Source organism: Boeremia exigua, assembly GCF_020726555.1.
Source record: "Boeremia exigua strain MPI-SDFR-AT-0100 chromosome Unknown C7974scaffold_7, whole genome shotgun sequence".
NCBI classification, from domain to species: domain Eukaryota; kingdom Fungi; phylum Ascomycota; class Dothideomycetes; order Pleosporales; family Didymellaceae; genus Boeremia; species Boeremia exigua.
In genome coordinates, this window is record NW_025763524.1 from 76,630 (window position 1) to 93,508 (window position 16,879).

At 53.9% G+C, this 16,879-nt stretch overlaps 7 protein-coding genes across 7 annotated transcripts; 3 read left to right on the plus strand and 4 right to left on the minus strand.

The window, feature by feature from the left end:
• Window positions 1-10: 10 nt before the first annotated feature.
• Window positions 11-2,475, minus strand: C7974DRAFT_455003 (uncharacterized protein; the record flags this gene model as incomplete). The annotated part of the gene is made up of 3 exons (XM_046145943.1): window positions 1,691-2,475; window positions 1,563-1,607; window positions 11-1,484 (listed from the first exon to the last, which is right to left on the minus strand). Exons 1-3 carry the CDS (start codon window positions 2,089-2,091, stop codon window positions 11-13), a joined length of 1,920 nt encoding a protein of 639 aa, XP_045995897.1. The 5' UTR covers window positions 2,092-2,475.
• Window positions 2,476-3,421: 946 nt separating this feature from the next.
• Window positions 3,422-5,602, minus strand: C7974DRAFT_313326 (heterokaryon incompatibility protein-domain-containing protein; the record flags this gene model as incomplete). Its single annotated transcript, XM_046138408.1, has 1 exon — window positions 3,422-5,602. The coding sequence occupies one exon, from the start codon at window positions 5,600-5,602 to the stop codon at window positions 3,422-3,424; it is 2,181 nt and encodes a 726-aa protein (XP_045995898.1).
• Window positions 5,603-6,286: 684 nt separating this feature from the next.
• Window positions 6,287-7,009, plus strand: C7974DRAFT_376686 (uncharacterized protein; the record flags this gene model as incomplete). Its single annotated transcript, XM_046140292.1, has 3 exons — window positions 6,287-6,493; window positions 6,539-6,849; window positions 6,895-7,009. 3 exons carry the CDS (start codon window positions 6,287-6,289, stop codon window positions 7,007-7,009), a joined length of 633 nt encoding a protein of 210 aa, XP_045995899.1.
• A 334-nt stretch (window positions 7,010-7,343) lies between these two features.
• Window positions 7,344-9,780, minus strand: C7974DRAFT_395437 (cytochrome P450). Its single transcript, XM_046141982.1, has 6 exons — window positions 9,578-9,780; window positions 9,477-9,529; window positions 9,261-9,423; window positions 8,941-9,183; window positions 8,693-8,887; window positions 7,344-8,636 (listed from the first exon to the last, which is right to left on the minus strand). The coding sequence occupies exons 1-6, from the start codon at window positions 9,713-9,715 to the stop codon at window positions 7,809-7,811; spliced, it is 1,620 nt and encodes a 539-aa protein (XP_045995900.1). The 5' UTR covers window positions 9,716-9,780; the 3' UTR covers window positions 7,344-7,808.
• Window positions 9,781-10,339: 559 nt separating this feature from the next.
• C7974DRAFT_376688 (cytochrome P450) lies at window positions 10,340-12,100 on the minus strand (the record flags this gene model as incomplete). The annotated part of the gene is made up of 3 exons (XM_046140293.1): window positions 10,340-11,269; window positions 11,316-11,917; window positions 11,968-12,100. The coding sequence occupies 3 exons, from the start codon at window positions 12,098-12,100 to the stop codon at window positions 10,340-10,342; spliced, it is 1,665 nt and encodes a 554-aa protein (XP_045995901.1).
• A 541-nt stretch (window positions 12,101-12,641) lies between these two features.
• C7974DRAFT_313094 (uncharacterized protein) lies at window positions 12,642-14,078 on the plus strand (the record flags this gene model as incomplete). Its single annotated transcript, XM_046138392.1, has 2 exons — window positions 12,642-12,730; window positions 12,770-14,078. The coding sequence occupies 2 exons, from the start codon at window positions 12,642-12,644 to the stop codon at window positions 14,076-14,078; spliced, it is 1,398 nt and encodes a 465-aa protein (XP_045995902.1).
• A 798-nt stretch (window positions 14,079-14,876) lies between these two features.
• On the plus strand, window positions 14,877-16,802 carry C7974DRAFT_463712 (uncharacterized protein; the record flags this gene model as incomplete). The annotated part of the gene is made up of 2 exons (XM_046146244.1): window positions 14,877-15,015; window positions 15,061-16,802. Exons 1-2 carry the CDS (start codon window positions 14,937-14,939, stop codon window positions 16,800-16,802), a joined length of 1,821 nt encoding a protein of 606 aa, XP_045995903.1. The 5' UTR covers window positions 14,877-14,936.
• Between the last annotated feature and the right edge of the window lie 77 nt (window positions 16,803-16,879).

The following is a 16,879-nucleotide window of genomic DNA, read 5'->3' on the forward strand; positions in this document are numbered from 1 at the left end:
GACAGAATAGTTACTGGCCCGACAGAATAGTTTCTGACGCCTTCTCGCTTAACATGTAGACACCGGCGACCGGGAAGGCTCCAGGGGACCTGGGAAAAGCACTAGCATCGACAACTCGCAAGCCAGAAACTCCATAGACACGGAACTTAGAGTCCAAAACTGCGTTCTTATCAGAGCTAGGGCCAATAGAGCAAGTACCAATAACGTGGTGGCCAAAGACATTCTCGCGGATAAAGTCTTCGTCGTTATTGGCAGCAGAGCAGCTTCCATCAGCACTCACAGTGCCTGCACATTGTGGCCAAGAGATGTTGTAAGGAGCGAATGGTGCTTGTACGCGGTTAAAAGCACGGCGACCCCAAGCAAGGAACTCCTTAATAGCAGCTATATCGCCTGCAGCACCTGTGCCATTAAAGTGTCGAAAATTAATCTCAGGCGTCATAGTTGGATCAGCTGAACGAAGCTTAAGGTATCCAGCTGTACTGTTGCCATGTATGTGGACACTGTGCATGCCCCATGTTGATGGGGGGTCATCCCACGACTGTCCGGTGTTGCGCGGCCAAAAGCCCCGAAATCCGAAAGAACCAGGAAAGATAGCAATATCACGCTCGTCGTTGACCGTGTGATTTGTTTTGAGGAAAGCGAGCTGGGTGAGGCTGGGCTGAGCATATGGTCCCTGACCTTCATAGTAAAGTGCAAGACATGGGTCGTTAGGGGCTCCGTACGTGCATTGGGAGCGAGGACCTCCAGGAGCAGCGGAGAAATCAAAAGGCTGAGCGCCGTGTCCAATGATAGCAATTTCGTTGTGGTCCTGCATGTTGCGACCAACACCTGGCCGATCGGCAATAACGGGGATCTTAAGGGCCTTAAGGTCTGCAGCCGGTCCAATTCCGCTAAGTAACAATAGCTGAGGTGTACCAAAAGATCCACCGCTAAGAATAACTTCTTTTCGAGCAAACACCTGGCGTGAGATCTTCTTGATTGTCGGATCATAGCGGAGATCGCCCTGGAACGCGCTTTTGCCTTCTAGGTATTGTATACCAATGGCGCGAGGCAATGACTTTCCCCGAGGCTTTTCAAAGAGTACTTTTGTAGCATAGGAGTTCAGGCGGATCTCCAGGGGATACTTCTTATTACCTTTCTTATCCACAGCGCGCAAGGTATCGAGTACGCGGTTCCTGGAACTGTATCGGGCCCAGGTGGCATTGGCGTGATTAGGTAGGCCTGTGAGGCCTGTCATCTGATCTCGATTGGGGTTCAAGACTGCGTTGGGATCAATGTTCAGGATGTTGGGCAGGTCCTCTGGATCTTGGCCCGCCTCAGCAGCTATGGCCTTCAAAATTTCCGTTGCTTGAGGTGAAGAGAGAAAGACAGTCCCATTGCCCAAGACCGTTTCAAGATATCCATTGAAGCCGTGGCCCGGTGTACCGCGTGGCCTGTATTGGTTCCTTTCTAATTTGATGAATAGTTCTCCCATATGAGTGGCACTATAATCCAGTTGGTCAGCTATCAACTCTCTTGAAATGAAAAGTTGGGAGGATCCAAAGGAGTCGAGGATAACTTACTTGAATGAATCATCACCTGTAAGGTTCTTGATGTATTCCCAATCGCTGTTGGCAGGAAGGACAGTCAAGGCGGAGTTGACAATGGACGATCCTCCGAGTGTAGCGCCACGGGGGTATTGAATACCAACAATTTCTGCTCCTGTGGGAGCCGAGCTGCCTGGACCAACCCACAGATTACCGTTGGGAAGCCTCCATGTAAGATGTTGGTTTTTTTCGTCAACTCGACATCGTCATAATGACGAACCCAATATGTCCAAGTCAAAGCAGTAGTATCAGCCGTGTTCGCCAATGCAATAGCATTCGTGATCATAGCAGCACTGTCGTCGTCCCCGGCTTCGAGCAATAAAGTCTTGAAGCCGGATCGTGCTAGATTAGCGGCGAGTGGGCCGCCTCCAGGACCGGATCCGACTACAACGTAGTCGTAAGTGTCGACCGAGTTGTCCGTTGCTGCTATCGCAGAGACAGTACTGGCGAGAAGCAGGATGCTTCCGAGGTGGAAGGCCGCTCCCCTGGGGATTGCGATCCGCATGATGTAACAACAATAACAATGTTTGATTTTTCAAGGTCGAAGTCGCTAGAAGAGAGTGTACTGTTGATGAGATGAAAATAATAAAGGTGAGTACTTGAGATATGCAGACGAGCCACGCTTTTGTACTTGAAGCATGAGGTGTCATCTCCGGTGTGTACCTATGCCTAAGGTTCGCTCGATGACATTTTTTCTTCTTACGGACTAGCCAACGGATACTCAGGAAGCGGATACTCTTGATGTAGGTGCGTCCAGCATGACTAAGTTTCCCTCCAAATTACCCCGAAAGGCGCCACGGTAATGCCGTGCGATGAACTCGACATAGACTGAGCTTGGACGCTATCAACAACACAACACACAATATCGCACAGTCGCACGCTTGCAATGTGAACAGAGAAAGTAGGACTAGAGCATGTAAGCTAGATTTGAGTATTTGTAGTAAAGTGGCCTAGCTTATATAGAGCTTACTGCACGGCGCGACAAGTATCAGGGTTCGTGTTCCCAGCAGTGTTAGCCGCATAGATCTCTAACCAATCAATTAAGTTGGGAGACTAAATACGCGTGTGCACGCGTACAGGGCAAAGAAGAAATCACTCATCCAAATACCGAAGTTCTAACACCGTGGAAACTCGTTCTTTCGGCCGCTAGCTAGCAGGGGCGCAGCCTTAGCATCCGCACTGTTCACAGGGCGGAGCACTTCCAGATAAATCGTACAAGCAAAACATACAAGCAAATAGTATAAGTGAATTGTACAAGGAAACAGTACAAATGACGGTTACAAATGAACTAGTGGTGGTCAAGCTATGATTGACATAACGATGGTTTTAGGAACCGCCTCGTGATCCTGAGTAGCAGAATTTGGTTCGAGAGAAGCGAAATGATCGCTACACAGCCCTACTAATACTCTACAGAGCGTCAGTCACACATGCTACACCTGCGAAGTATCGCTCGTTTTCAGTAGATCGGAACGCAATGTGGTTGAGCTGTACTGCTGCTCATCCTGTAACTGTGCGTAGGATGCGTTGCTCTGCGTGACACACGATAGTGGTTAAATAGACTGTCGAATGCGTGCACCTCTTCGCTGGGAAGCACTCGTTTCGAGCAAGTGTGACTAAGAATACCATAATTATCTCGGTGCCGGCTGTGCGCGGCTGCTTCCTGCCTGCTTGGTCATGATCCCCAGGTACCTAGGTACATTCAACGCGTACTCTACGCGACAGAAATACCCCAACACCAGATGATGTGCTTCCAACACAACGATGGGTCAATTCCAAGCCCTGCAATGTGTGAACCCAGAAGTCGTCAGTCGCAAATCTGAAGACACGGCGGTTGTCTACCGCAAAATTAGATCCTCCTGTTTCGCGAGCGCAAAATAATTATTGCGAACGTTCCAGGCCACTCCAACGCGCCGATATACTCCCTTGCCGCAGCGTTCTAATAAGAGCATGGTCGTTTCCCCTATCTCCAGAGCCATCAAGTGCAAATGTTCGGCTTGCAGTCTGCTGACGTCACGCCGAAAATCCAGCTGACCGACCACTTCCTTCTGTCGGTCCTCGTAGACCAGAACGCGGCCGAGTTCGACGTCTATGGCATGCATTTTTTGTTCGGGATGAATCGCAAATGTAAATTTTTCCTGTCCGTCCACTATTTTGCTGACATACGACCAGTCAATCCAGCGAGACATGGGCTTCCAGAGTGAGCGTAAGCGACCTCTCACGCGGAGCTCCTTGACATCGACGCCAACCTTAACGGCTTTCTCCGCGTTGACCACGACCCCCGGGTCCACGGTGCCGTTTTCAACCAGTCGTTGGAAGAAAGTCGTTCGTGAATTCTTTGCTGCTGTGTCGAGTGCAGTCTTCAGCGGAAGCACAGCCCACGACCAGGAAGGCCAGACAACTGCCTTCGCGTCTCCTTGGGCTCGATCAATTCCGACTGCGCTCTGAACTTTCCACGCGAGGCCCTCTGGCAGATTTTTTGCCCAGATACCTACAAGATACTCGTCAGGACTATTCGCACTCAGATACTTCACGGCGAGGCCAGACAATGCGTTCAGCCGATCATTGTTGTCTGACATGTCCCGCAACGCATACGACTTCACCACGTCTGCCCAGAACGGATGAAGGTCGCGCTTTCGGTCGTAGCAAGCCATCAAGAACTCCTGAGCCCGGGGCGTCTCAGCATCGCGGTCTGACACTGTATACACTGGTCTTTGAAGTTTAGCCCTCTTCCGTTCGTATGTGGGCTTCAATTCGATCTCACTAGCCATGGCGCAGGACCAGTACATCCGATTACTCGAAATGTACAGCATTCGGGGGCTCAGTCTCTCTTCTTGGAGTGTCCATGCCCGATCTGCCAGCGGTGACCTCAGACGCAACTCGTTCAGAGACATGTCGGATGTTGTCAGCCACTGTCCGCCGAGTCGACATGGTTCTGTCTGCAAGGTCCATGCTTCGCGCTGGCTGAGCAGATTCCCAGTAGCTCCACTCGATGCGCAGGCACATATAGTGAAGAGCGCGTTCGAGTAAACCTTGTGCATAGTTTCCACGCCTATGCCGGTGTCTTGGTTGATACACAGGGAGTCCACCCATGCATATCGAACACCCATCGCATGGACGATCTGGAGCGCATCGCGCACAGTTGCGGGGAGCTCATCGGTACCAAACCCCTGCCGCCGGCGGTCTATGTTCTTGTGAACGGTCATTCCTTTCTTCACTTCTTCACTCTTCACGCCCCAACAATAGCTCAGCGCAACATAATCGACCGCCTGCTTCTCACACAGCCGGATCAGGTCAGGCGAAAAGATCTCGATAAGCAATTGAGGAGTTTCTCTGCTGAAGCGCAGATTATCGCAATCGCCAGTGTGATTATTGAGACACACATTCAGCCATTCTCTCGCCTGATCAATCACAACAGTATTACCAGGATCAGAGTGCAGTGCAAGATGTGCAACATCACTCTTGCTGTTGCAGTTGACTACTCCAGCACATCGTGGGCGATCCTTGACCTCTACGGTCAGGTGGGCGTCAGATTTGCCTTCCACATCAGTCGTATCGTTCCAGTGCACGATCACGCTTTCTTTCGTGTCTTTTTGGAGTTTCCTTACGCCCTCATAGGTGACCTCTTCGAGCAGCAGGGATTGCCGAAAGACGCGGCAAATCTCGCATCGGTGAGCGCAACGTTCCAGCTCGGCGAAACTATTGTGTAGTAAGGTCGACGTCACCCTAGCTTCGCCGTTCCGCTGCTGTCCAGTGTTCCATCCGATCAAGTCTGCGACATTGTTGCAGCCAAGGCATTGGTTGAGATACTCCGTGTTCCGTTCCGTGGACGTCAGAGGTTTAGGTGGTTTGAGGGATCTTGGACTCCCAGGACCTCTGGAACTTCTGGGGCTCTTAGGAGACTCGGAAGACTCGAATGATTTGGGCGATTTCGGTGATCCGAGCGACCTTGACCACCGTGGACTCGACTTGCCCTCCCTGTCTGGGTTCCGGGTAAAGATGTTGGAAAGAAAAGGCATACTTCCGCGTCTTGAAATGACGGCAACAGCCAAAGGTAATAGTTCAAAGATGTATGCTCGCTCAGCCTGATGGTATATGCATAAGCTGTGAAGGGGCGAGCGCAGAGCTAAACTTGTCACAGGCTTCTCAGAAAGCCTTGATCGGCGATGAGGTAGCAGCCACAGGGCTACCGGTCAACATTTTTGCGCAGTCGGGTTGAAGCCCACTGATGTTATCGTGCAGATGATATTCAATTCTTACCAATGAAGACGTGGCTCGGCGTAAGCGCATCCTGCCACGCGGGGAACCGAACCTCTGCTTCTACTTTGGGCCCCCAAATCTTGCGGATCAGGCTGAACTTGCGATATATCAGCCAGATACTCTTCGCACAGCACGTAAAATATCAGGTTTAGGACCTATCATGAAGGCCATGACGGATGAAATCCGTGAATTCGTCCGTTGTAGGTGGTGGTCTGGTGGTCAGCTCGGGATGCCTTCAGCCAACTTGTGAGGCTCGAAACGGGATCATCGGTAAGTCGCATGAGCACATGGTCGCTGCCTCAGCCTTGTCCTACATGATGCCCGAATATAAGTCGAAGCATGCTTTAACTGGTATATTCAATTCGCCTGATCCCTTACGCACTGTAGATTCACAGTGTAAACATCCACACCAATCTCTTACTTGTCCACTGGAAGCTCCCATTATGGCCAGCTCCTCACTCGGTCGCCAAGCCCTATGGCAGCACTCCCATAGCATTACCATCCTCTTCGCCGTCCTGCTCTTCACCGCCGGCTTCCTCTGCACGCTCCTCTGGACCAACGGCATCGTCGAAACGGCATCCAGCGTCACCACCAACACGCTGAACCAGTTCAGCCCTGCCGTCTCCACCTTCAGCATCACTTACCAAGTAGTACGCAGCCCCTACCGCACATGAACACCGCTGACCCCACCCCAGGCTATCTTCGGCACGGCGTGGAACGCGCTCCTATTCGTCTCGCTGCTCGTCCTCGAGCGCGATGACATCCCCATCCCGACGCCGCGGCTGCGCTACGAGATCGAAAAGGCGGCTTCCATTGTCGCGGTGGTGGGGAATGCGGTGTACGCGGTCGCGTGTATTGCGCTGATGGCGACGCTTGGGAGGCTCGCTGCGGACGCCATGACGCCGAAGCCGGGCATAAGTCCCGACGTAGCGGAGCGCGTGGCGCAAAGCGCGAGCGATCGGCGCGCGGGTCAGGGGGTGACGGCGGCTGTTGCGGGGCTTGCGGCGTAAGTGCGGTGTGTGGTCGTTGAGGATTCACTGACGATTGGTAGGGCTTCGGCGGTGTGTGCGTGCGTTATGGATGTGTTGCATGCTCAGGATAGTTCTCACAGACGCCTTATCAAAGGCGGACCTCCGGCGGCTGATTCTGCGGACAAGCAGGCTTGAGGAACCTCCTTTTGTCTTGTCTTGTGAGTCACAGGCAAAAATGAAGGCTTGTGGGTGCATTGATTGATATCAACAGGACTACTCACTTTCTTGTCGAATGATACCCTACACTACGGTCATTTTGGAGATCCGGCACTTTGAGTCCATCTCTCGCGGTTGTGCTATCAACGTGTTCTTCTCTCGTCTGTCAACATGATCAGTCATGCAACGTACATGACAGATCAACATGCTTCGATGGATTTCTTTGTAAGAGGAGGTTGCTATTCTCAGTCTCAAGGCACCGAGCAACCAGTTTGCAGGTATGCAGATAGTGGAGGAGAACCTCCTTTTAATATAATACTGAACGTTCATTTTATTGAGACTGTTAAACCGCCGTACGCATTGTTGTCCAGCCTACAGTACAGTAATACGGTATGCTTGGAGACTTTCTCTGAGTCCCAGCCTAAGCCCATGCTTTAGCAACTTTAAGAAAGAAAAGCTGAGTAAAGAAACTCACACTTGGACAAGATTCAGCCAATTGCCTGTCTACACAGTGAGTTTTCGTGAATTTATGCGGACGCTTGGAGTTAGGTAGGTAGATAACCTCACTCCATATCTTGCCCTGGAAGTCGAAGACCTTGGTCGGAAAATCTCTAGACGAACACAGGCCATTGCGCAGGAACTCTGATGCTACATATCCAACAACGAGCGTTTCGTGTAAGGGATCCAATGGGCTTGTTGATGGGAACCTAACGTTGCCAGGTGCAATTTAAAAACCACTGAGCTGTGCATGTCTTGTACGTCCTTTGAGGACCAGGGTCTAAGTGCTGAATGCCATCCCCTCAGGAACCTTCCTCCACTGCTTTGTAACCCCATCCAACATCGACTCCTCCTGCTCCCGCCACGCCTCTCTGATTAGCACGGCTCTATCCTCACTCCGCGGCACGATCCCGACCTCAAACGGCGCCGGCTGCACCGTAAGCCCGCCCACAAGCTCATCCACATCCGGCAGCGGCTTCAGCATCCCTGTCTGGCAATCCACAACCCGCTGAAACTCAAACGCCCACAGCAGCCGCGCCGCAGCCAGAAACAGCGATCGCTCCGCGATATGCATGCCCTGGCACAACCGCCTCCCCGCGCCGAAAATGTAATTGTTGCGCGTCGTGGGCTCGCCCGTGGCGCTCTCGAACTCGGTGCGCGCGTCGTTTGCAAAGCGGCCCGGGTTGAAGACGCGCGGGTCGGGGTTGCGCTCTGGATCCATGTGCAGCGCCCACACGTTGCAGAGCACGGTTGCGCCTGCGGGGATCGTGTAGCCGCGGTACGAGTCGGTCTGGGTTGTGCTGTGGGGGATGGCGAGGACGGCGGTGGGCATCCAGCGGATGCTTTCTTTGACGATAGCGCGGATGTAGGGGAGGGTTGGCGAGTCCTCCATGGTGGGGAGGCGGTGGGGGCCGACGATGCGGTCGATTTCTTCTTGGGCGGTTTTCTGGACGGAGGGGTGCACGAGGAGGGCTTGTACGAGGCCGATGAGGATGGAGGATGTTGTGTCCGAGCCGGCTTCTAGGAGCGAGCCGCTTAGGTAGGCGGCCTGCTCATCAGATATTTCTTCTTGTTTTTGTACACGGAGAACGTCGTTGCAGAAACAGGGCTAGATGAAGGCAGGGGCATCAGCATGTTGCCGGGTCATACGGTGTGTGTGCTTACAATGCGACTCCCTGATTGCAGACCCCTTTTTGCTTTCATCCAATGCCCCAGATACAAACCCATTTCATCTTTGTGAAGCTGCTGAGCGTGCTGAAAGTTGGGGCGCAGCGACGCAGGTAATCTCCGGAGTATTGGGAACAAATCTAGCAACTGTGCACTCGGTATCTGGATCAGTTCGCCCCATTTCTGAAAGCCCTGCAGGTACGGTTAGTGGTAAGAGCCTTGCATTCAAAATCCTGCAAACTCACGTCGAATAGCTGTTTCAGCTTAGGATCATTGTTGTCGGTAGTGCGAAAACCGAAAACCATTTGCGTGGTGAGCGAATTACTATAACGACGTAGGTGACCCTCGAAATCATTTGGTGTATTCAGAAGATCGAAAAGCATCTGTTTATTCTCCAGGTCCTGGTAGGGTACATACGCAACTGCAGCCCGTATGTTGAGTATGTTGTGGATCATCTTGTGCAGTTTCCGCCACAGAGCGCCGTATTTCTGGCTCTCAGTCAGCATTCGTTCCGCTCTTCAGCGATGGAGCTTGGAGGTCTATACATAGCTCAGAATGTACATACCATGGCTACAATCCTCAGACCACCGCTGGCAATGTCTTGTCCCACATACATATCGGGACGAGACGAGTATATGTTACTGCGTTTATCCAGCAGGTCCTTGACCACCTCAGGAGATGATAGAATGATGTAGGTGCGGGTACCAAGTATTAACGAGTAGATTGGCCTGTATCGATCAGCGGCACGCTTGAACAAAAAAGGGTTCAGTCGTCAGCATACCCATATTCTCGCGCCCACTTAGTGAACTGGAGATAGGGTCTATCCTTTGGTAGCTATATTTGTCAGGGAGAATTCCATATGTTCAAGTTGCTGATACCGACCAAATGGAGATTGCCCAGTATAGGGATAGTTGGCGGCCCAGGGGGATATCCCTTCGGACGGCGACCAACTTGCAAGCAATTCGCTATCGAACACAGCAGCAGGACCGAAAAGGCCGCAATTGGGAGAATCTGGAACATTGCAAGCTGTTTGACCTTTTTGGATTTTTGAATCGATGTTGTCGAAATTTGAGCCGAATGTCATGGATATAGGAATTGAGCTAGAACTACCAGACCTACCCCGCATTGTATGAACCAGTAGTGCTGACATGTATCTGTGGAGCTTCCAAGCAGTTTATTCTACAATCGGAAAGAACTTAACAGGTCACGTCAGATTGTCCTGCAGCAGCCGCATCGCATCCTTGAAATTGACCAATCAGAGGGTTGTACTCTGTTGCACGGATCACGTTAGATTGCTCGGCCCCGAGTATCCTATCTTCGGGCTGACAAGACAGGGTACAGAGATAGTACTAATTCGATACTCAGGATGGGCGATCACTCCAGGAGACTTGTTGTTTGAAGCGACTTCGCCCCACCTATTCGAAGCGATGCAACTCTCGGAGGTAAATCGTAACATATGGCGCATCACGCGGGTCAGACTCTCGATCATTGTTCCTGTGTGAAATCACAAAGATTGGTGATGAATGTAAAGGCAAACGCACATTAACAAGAAAAGTGTATTCAGGTATCTCAAATGACTCCCGCCATGCTATGCTACAGATAGATCATCAATAAGGAAGAAAACGCAGCGGCCCGCCGTCTCCACTAAGCCTCGACCTCGGTCTTGGGAGGCAGCTTGACGCGCTTCTCAGAACGCACGAACAGGTTCGTGGGCCGGATGAGCTGGAACATCGGGTCGTACTCGACCGCGTCGTCGCCGTCCTTTGTGAACTTGTAGCGGTAGACCAGCTTGGGCAGGAAGATCTTGACCTCCTGCAGCGCAAAGTTGAAGCCGATGCACATGCGGGGTCCCGCGGCGAAGGGGATGTAGGCTGTCTTGGAGCGGTTCTTGACAGCTGGGGTGTCCCACCTGTCGGGGTTGAATTGTGCGGGGTTGTCCCATAGCTTGGGGTTGTTGTGGATGTGGTGCAGCGCAGGGATGACGACGGAGTCTTTGGGCAGCTTGTAGCCACCGGGCAGCACCATGTCAACCTTTGCGGTGCGGCCGGGCTGGAAGGAGGGGTTGTGGCGGCGCTGGGTCTCCTTGATGAAATGGTCGAGGTACACAAGCTTATCTGTGAAGTCACTCGTGATTTCCATCTCGTCGCTGAAGTCATTGTCGATGAGTTCCTGAAGCAGCTTCTCCTGAACGCCAGGGTATGTGACGAGACCGTAGATGAGCCAGGAGAGGAGCGAAGAGGTTGTGGTGAAGCCGGCACCAGTGGCGACGACAAGAGCCTCCCTCAGGTTCTTCTTGGGGAGCTTCTCACCCTTGTTGTCTGTGGCACGGACGACGTAGTCGACCATGTTTGCGGCGCGCTCGGCAGCCTCCTGCAGCGGCAAGTCCTCAACACCGCCAGATTTGGCCTTTGCAATCTGCTCCTCGATCAAGACCTCCATGCGAGCCTGCTTTGTTCGCAGGAGCTTGGGGTCACCAAAAGGCAAGTTGGCGTACCAGCTTCCGTATGATGTGATCTTCTTGTTCAGGTGAAGAGTCTCAGCAATCAACCGCACCATCTCGTGCACAGGAGCATCCTATACAAAGTTAGTAGACGTCTGCCGTAAGATTTCATTCACGTACCTTGTGTGCGAAGTGCTCCATGTCCATGCCGAGCGTCAGCTTTGCAACGGCTTGCGAGCCAAGCTTCAGCATGTAGATGTACACGTTCCACGACTGGCCGATTGAGTCGAGCTCGTCAAACACCTTGAACGCGCTCTCAATGGTCTTTTGCATGGTAGGAGCGTAGTGTCGTACGGCCCTGGGACCCAGTGCGGGTGGCAGGAACTTGTGTGTGACTCTCCAAGCCTCTGTGTCGGTGTCACCCAAGAATACACCTGCCTCGGGTGTTTTGATACCATACAGCGGATGCGTTTCGGTAATCTTCTTGGTGAAGAAGTCCGACTCAGCAAATGCGATCGCCGCAATGTCAGGATCGTTGGAGTGGTATATTGTGCCACCCATGTTGGTAGTTTGGAACATCGGGCCATAGGTATCAAACAGACGCTGGTGGTTGCCCAAGTGATCGGGGAACACTTCAAAGAAGTTGCCAATGTAGGGAAGACCCTTTGGCCCGGGAACTTGTCGGACTTCACGTCCATCTATCGAAATGGCAATTGCCTCCTCAGACGACAAAATGTCTTTGACGCTCTCGAGGACTTCATCATTGCGAGTAAACCCAACGCCTGTCTGAATTAGTTACATGGTTTTATTGTGTAATGTCGCGCGAACGTACCGCTGGCAACAACAATTGCAAAGTGGGAGGCGATCAAGTCCTTGAGGTCGTCCAGATGAGCATTCTCATCGGCCTCGATAGTCTTCGCAGATGTCGGAGCTTCTCCGAGCAGGTAAAACGATTGCGACAACATTGTGTGTGAATGTGATGTGTTCAACGAGCCAGTGTGCCAGAAGCGAGTTGGAAACAGGTGGCATATAAGTTGACAAGGCTCCTGAGTATCCGCACCTCGCGGAGCATGTCGTCCACATCCGTCGTCCACATCATCGTCATCGGCCGACGTTGCAGAGCCTCCGAAGCTTAGCAGGGTTTCGAGCAGGGGTGTCCGATCGTAGTTTTTACAAAGTCCCACATTGCGACGTTTCCGATTGGCTGTCGTAGAATTTGATCGGCGCAACACTGTTGCATACCTCGGCATCCCAAGCCCTGCCGGCCCTAATCTCCTTGCGTGGGTCCGACGTGACACCAGATGGTCAAAGTTGTCATGCAGCTCAGGGAAAATAATGCTCGGTCGAGCATCATCGCAAGGATAGTCCGAGCATGATGTAGATGAACCGAGGCTGCGCAAAGTTAGAGATAACGGTGTGCATAATAGGACTCATCCCGTTCGTTCAGAGTTGATGCTTGCCCCGAGATCTTCTTACCACAACTTTTCAGCCATCTTCGATTGCAGCATGTCTGACCTACCAACTTACAGCGCGGCTGATGTCGCAGCGCACTCAACCAGGGACGACCTCTGGATGACCATCCAGGGCAAAGGTGCGTTCACTGAAGCTCACATGTTTTTCAACAACTGACCCAGGAGCGCAGTCTACAATGTTACAGACTACGTGCGCGACCATCCAGGTGGCGTAGATGTTTTGATCGATGTCGCTGGAAAGGACGCAACCGAGGAGTACGTCGAAACCGGGCACTCTGAGGATGCAGACGAGATCATGGCCCGCTACGCCGTTGGCATCGCGGCCACCCCCGAGAAGGTGAAGCGCTCAAAGAACATCAAGCTTGTACAACAAGCGCCGGTGACACCGGAAGTGAAGAGCTCTGCAGCTTCGGCTGTCGTAAAAGTTGTTGCCGGGTCTATGGCTCTTGCCGGAGCTGCCTACTGCGCTGCAACATACGGGCCGTCACCGCGCATTCTCGTATCCAAACTCCCGCAGTTACCGACATCCTCTCTTTCGAGCGGAAACAGCGCCTTTGTCGGTGGCTTCGCGATCGCCAGCGTCATCTCCACAATCGGCGCGACTGTTGTTGCCAACAAGCTTTCCAAATTTACACAGATCGATTCTGGCTTTGGAAAGTACCCTCCTCGCCGCAAGCTGCGTCATCGCGTCAAGCCGGCCAACCCGCATCTAGCAAGAGGATTCCTCGATGCCAAGGAGTACAAGCCCTTGAAGGTAGCCAAAATCGACCAGTTGTCGTCGAACGTCTTCAGGTATAGCTTCAACCTGCCGGACCCGCGGGACGTCGTTGGCCTGCCCATTGGCCAGCACGTTGCCATCAAGGCCACCATTGACGGCAAGGCCGTCTCGCGATCATACACCCCTACCTCCAACAACCTCGACAAGGGCCTGCTGGAACTGGTCATCAAGATCTACCCCGATGGCCAGCTCACCGGCAAGTTCTTCGCAAACCTGAAGGTCGGAGATGAGGTGCTGTTCCGTGGACCCAAGGGCGCCTACACCCACACAGTCGGGCAGTGCAAGAAGATTGGCATGATCGCAGGCGGCACAGGCATCACACCCATGTACCAGCTTATCCGCGCGATATGCGAGGACGAGTACGACACAACAGAGGTATCTCTGATCCTGGCCAACCGCTCGGAAGACGACATCCTCCTGCGCAAGGAGCTCGAGACCTTCGCGAGGCGGTACCCCAAGAACTTCAAGCTGTGGTACATGCTGGACAGCCCGCCGGAGAACTGGGCCTATGGCAGCGGCTACGTAACAGCAGACTTGATGAAGGAGAAGCTGCCCGCGCCAGCGCCAGACACCAAGGTTATGCTATGTGGGCCTCCGGGGATGGTCAATGCGTCGAAGAAGGCTTTGGAGGGCCTAGGTTTCAAGGCCCCAGGAGCCGTCGCGAAAATGTCCGATGAGATCTTCTGCTTCTGAGCGACTCGACGCGCGCTCTGTATGGGAGGTGTGACGTTGGTACCCGAATGTTCCGCATTCGCTCTCGTATTCTCTTTCTTTTGTCCATAGCATAGCGAATGACATCTCTTCTTTCATAGCATCCACGTATCTCACCCCTGCATCCAATGACAAGGCGCTGCTCGAATGGTGTTTGTGTTGTCACGGACGTTGGATTTGGCTGAGTGTCGGCGGGCCGCCTTCCAAGACTCGGTAAAGAGATCGATCCCGGGAACATCCCAGCGTATCAAACGTGAGCACTGAGCACATCGGCGGCCACACGTCAACTCGCCACGAAATCAGCGCGGCCAATCGGCAGGGGGCGCTCACCTCGGTAGGCTGTCACCGCGGCGAGTCTTAATTCGCGCTTGCATGCAGACGCTTCAGCCTCGTAAACACCAGAATGCTGCAGGTCTGCCGACGATGTTGTTCGGTGCTACTAGGCGCCTCGTACGAACCACCGAGACGTCCGGGCATGAATTTGTAGACGGACAGGGGTGACTAGCGATCGGAAAATTTTACAACTTCTGATAGGGCAGATTGCAGACCAGATTTAATGCTATTGGACAGGATCACAGATAACAGTGTTGGTTTCGGACCGCAGCCGATACCCACAGACGAAACTTGTGAAGTACGCGTACAGTGCACTTGCAAAATGTATGCGGTCGGGATGACGTTGTTGTATACAGATTGTGAGCGGTGGAAGGCGGCGGATGCACGGTGTGGAAGACATCATCGGCCAACTGCCTATATATGTAAGATGCGCCGTGTCTTCAAAGCACACGCTGCGCATTGCATCATCATTCACGAGCAACTTCCTCATTAGAATCAAACAAGTCCATGTCGTGGCAAGCACCGACGGATCACCGCAAGCGTCCAGTTGTAGTACTGGGCGCTGGCGTACTTGGGCGCCGTATCGGTATGTTTCAAAGAACAACACAAGTTCTCCGCTGATATCAAACAGCATGCTCGTGGGCAGCCGGCGGGTGGGATGTTTATGTCAGAGACCCAAGTGCAGAGCAGCGCGCTCAATGCCTAGAATATGTTGACGAGACTATCGCCGCATATGAAGCCCTCACAAAGGCTGCAACAGCTGGAACGGTGCAGGTGTTTGAGGACCTCGAGCCGGCCGTAGCTAATGCTTGGCTCGTCGTGGAAGCTGTCCCTGAGAAGCTCGCACTCAAGATCTCGACATTTGCAACGCTCGAGCAACTCGCACCAAGCGACTGCATCCTGGCTACCAACTCGTCTTCCTACAAGTCGTCAGAGATGATCACGGAGGTTTCAGACGACACCAAGCGCCGCGTACTGAACACGCACTACTACATGCCCCCCAAGAACATGGTTGTCGAACTCATGACCGATGGAGTGACCGATGCTGAAGTCATCTCGTTCTTGACAGAACAATTAAGAGACACCGGTGCGAAGCCGTACGTTGCCAGGAAAGAGTCGACAGGCTTCATCTTCAACCGTCTCTGGGCAGCGGTCAAGCGCGAGACGCTGATGATCCTGTCTGAAGGCGTCAGTGATGCCGCGGAGATCGACAGCATCTGGACCGAGATGTTCGTCAAGGCCGGCGCAAAGCCGTGCGCGACCATGGACCAGGTCGGGCTCGACACCGTCGCGTTCATCGAAAGCCACTACATCGCCGAGCGCGGACTGCCATCCGCCCACACCACCGACTTCCTCAAGGCCAACTACCTCGACCAGGGCAAGCTCGGCAACAAGAGCGACAAGGGCGGTCTATACCCCCCCAAGCCCACACCCGCCTCTCCAACGCCCGCCGACCCCTCCCTCCTCATCCTCGACGTCGGCCTCTCAGCCACCAACCCCAACGACGGCGCCGGCGCCATCCTGCGCCTCACCACCGACGGCTCGCCCCCCGTCCCCCTCATCACCAACCAGGAGCTCCCCGACGGCATCGCCATCGACCACGCCCTGGGCCGCATCTTCTGGACCTGCATGGGCACGCCCGGCGCGCGCGACGGGACCCTGCACTCCGCGGCCTTGGATGGCAGCAACCCGCTCACCCTCCTCGGCCCCGGCACCATCAACACGCCCAAGCAACTCGCCCTCGACACGGCAGCCCAGCAGATCTACTTCTCCGACCGCGAGGGCTGCGCCGTGCACCGCTGCGCGTACTCCGGCGCCGGCCTCGAGACACTGATTTCCAACCCGCCCGCCCAGACTGCCGACGCGCCCTCAGACCCCGCCAACTGGTGCGTCGGCATTGCGGTGAGTCCCGCCCGCGGCCGCTTCTACTGGACGCAGAAGGGCGCGAGCAAATCGGGCACGGGCCGCATCTTCAGCGCCCCGATCACCACGCCCGCGGACGCCGACCCCGCAGCCCGCACCGACGCGACGTGTGTCCTCGCCAACCTGCCGGAGCCGATTGATCTCGAGCTCGACGAAGCGCATGGGCGGCTGTACTGGACGGACCGGGGCGAGCTGCCGTGGGGCAACGCGCTGTGCCGGGTTGATCTGGACACAGATGGGTTTCCGATTGGTGCGGACCGGCCGGCGCGGGCGTTTGTGATCGCAAGGCGGTTTCACGAGGCGATTGGGTTGCGGGTCGATGAGCAGCGGGGGCGGGTGTATGTCAGTGATCTGGGGGGCGGGGTGTATGAGTGCGATTTGGAGGGGCGGGGGAAGCGGACGATTTGGCAGGATGAGGAGAGGGCGTTTACGGGGTTGGCGCTGCTGTAGGGGTTGTTTTAGGGTTTATTAGAAATTAATGTGTTTTTTGTTGACTTGAAGGTGGATTTCGGCGACGCGGGAGGTGA

Excerpts from the sequence above, each read along its gene's own strand:
- C7974DRAFT_395437 (XM_046141982.1), bottom strand. The coding sequence starts at position 9,715 with ATGTTCCAGATTCTCCCAATTGCGGCCTTTTCGGTCCTGCTGCTGTGT. Across the intron at positions 9,530-9,577 it reads TACTGGGCAATCTCCATTTG|CTACCAAAGGATAGACCCTA; the intron begins GTCGGTATCAGC and ends TGACAAATATAG. Across the intron at positions 9,424-9,476 it reads AAGTGGGCGCGAGAATATGG|GCCAATCTACTCGTTAATAC; the intron begins GTATGCTGACGA and ends TGATCGATACAG.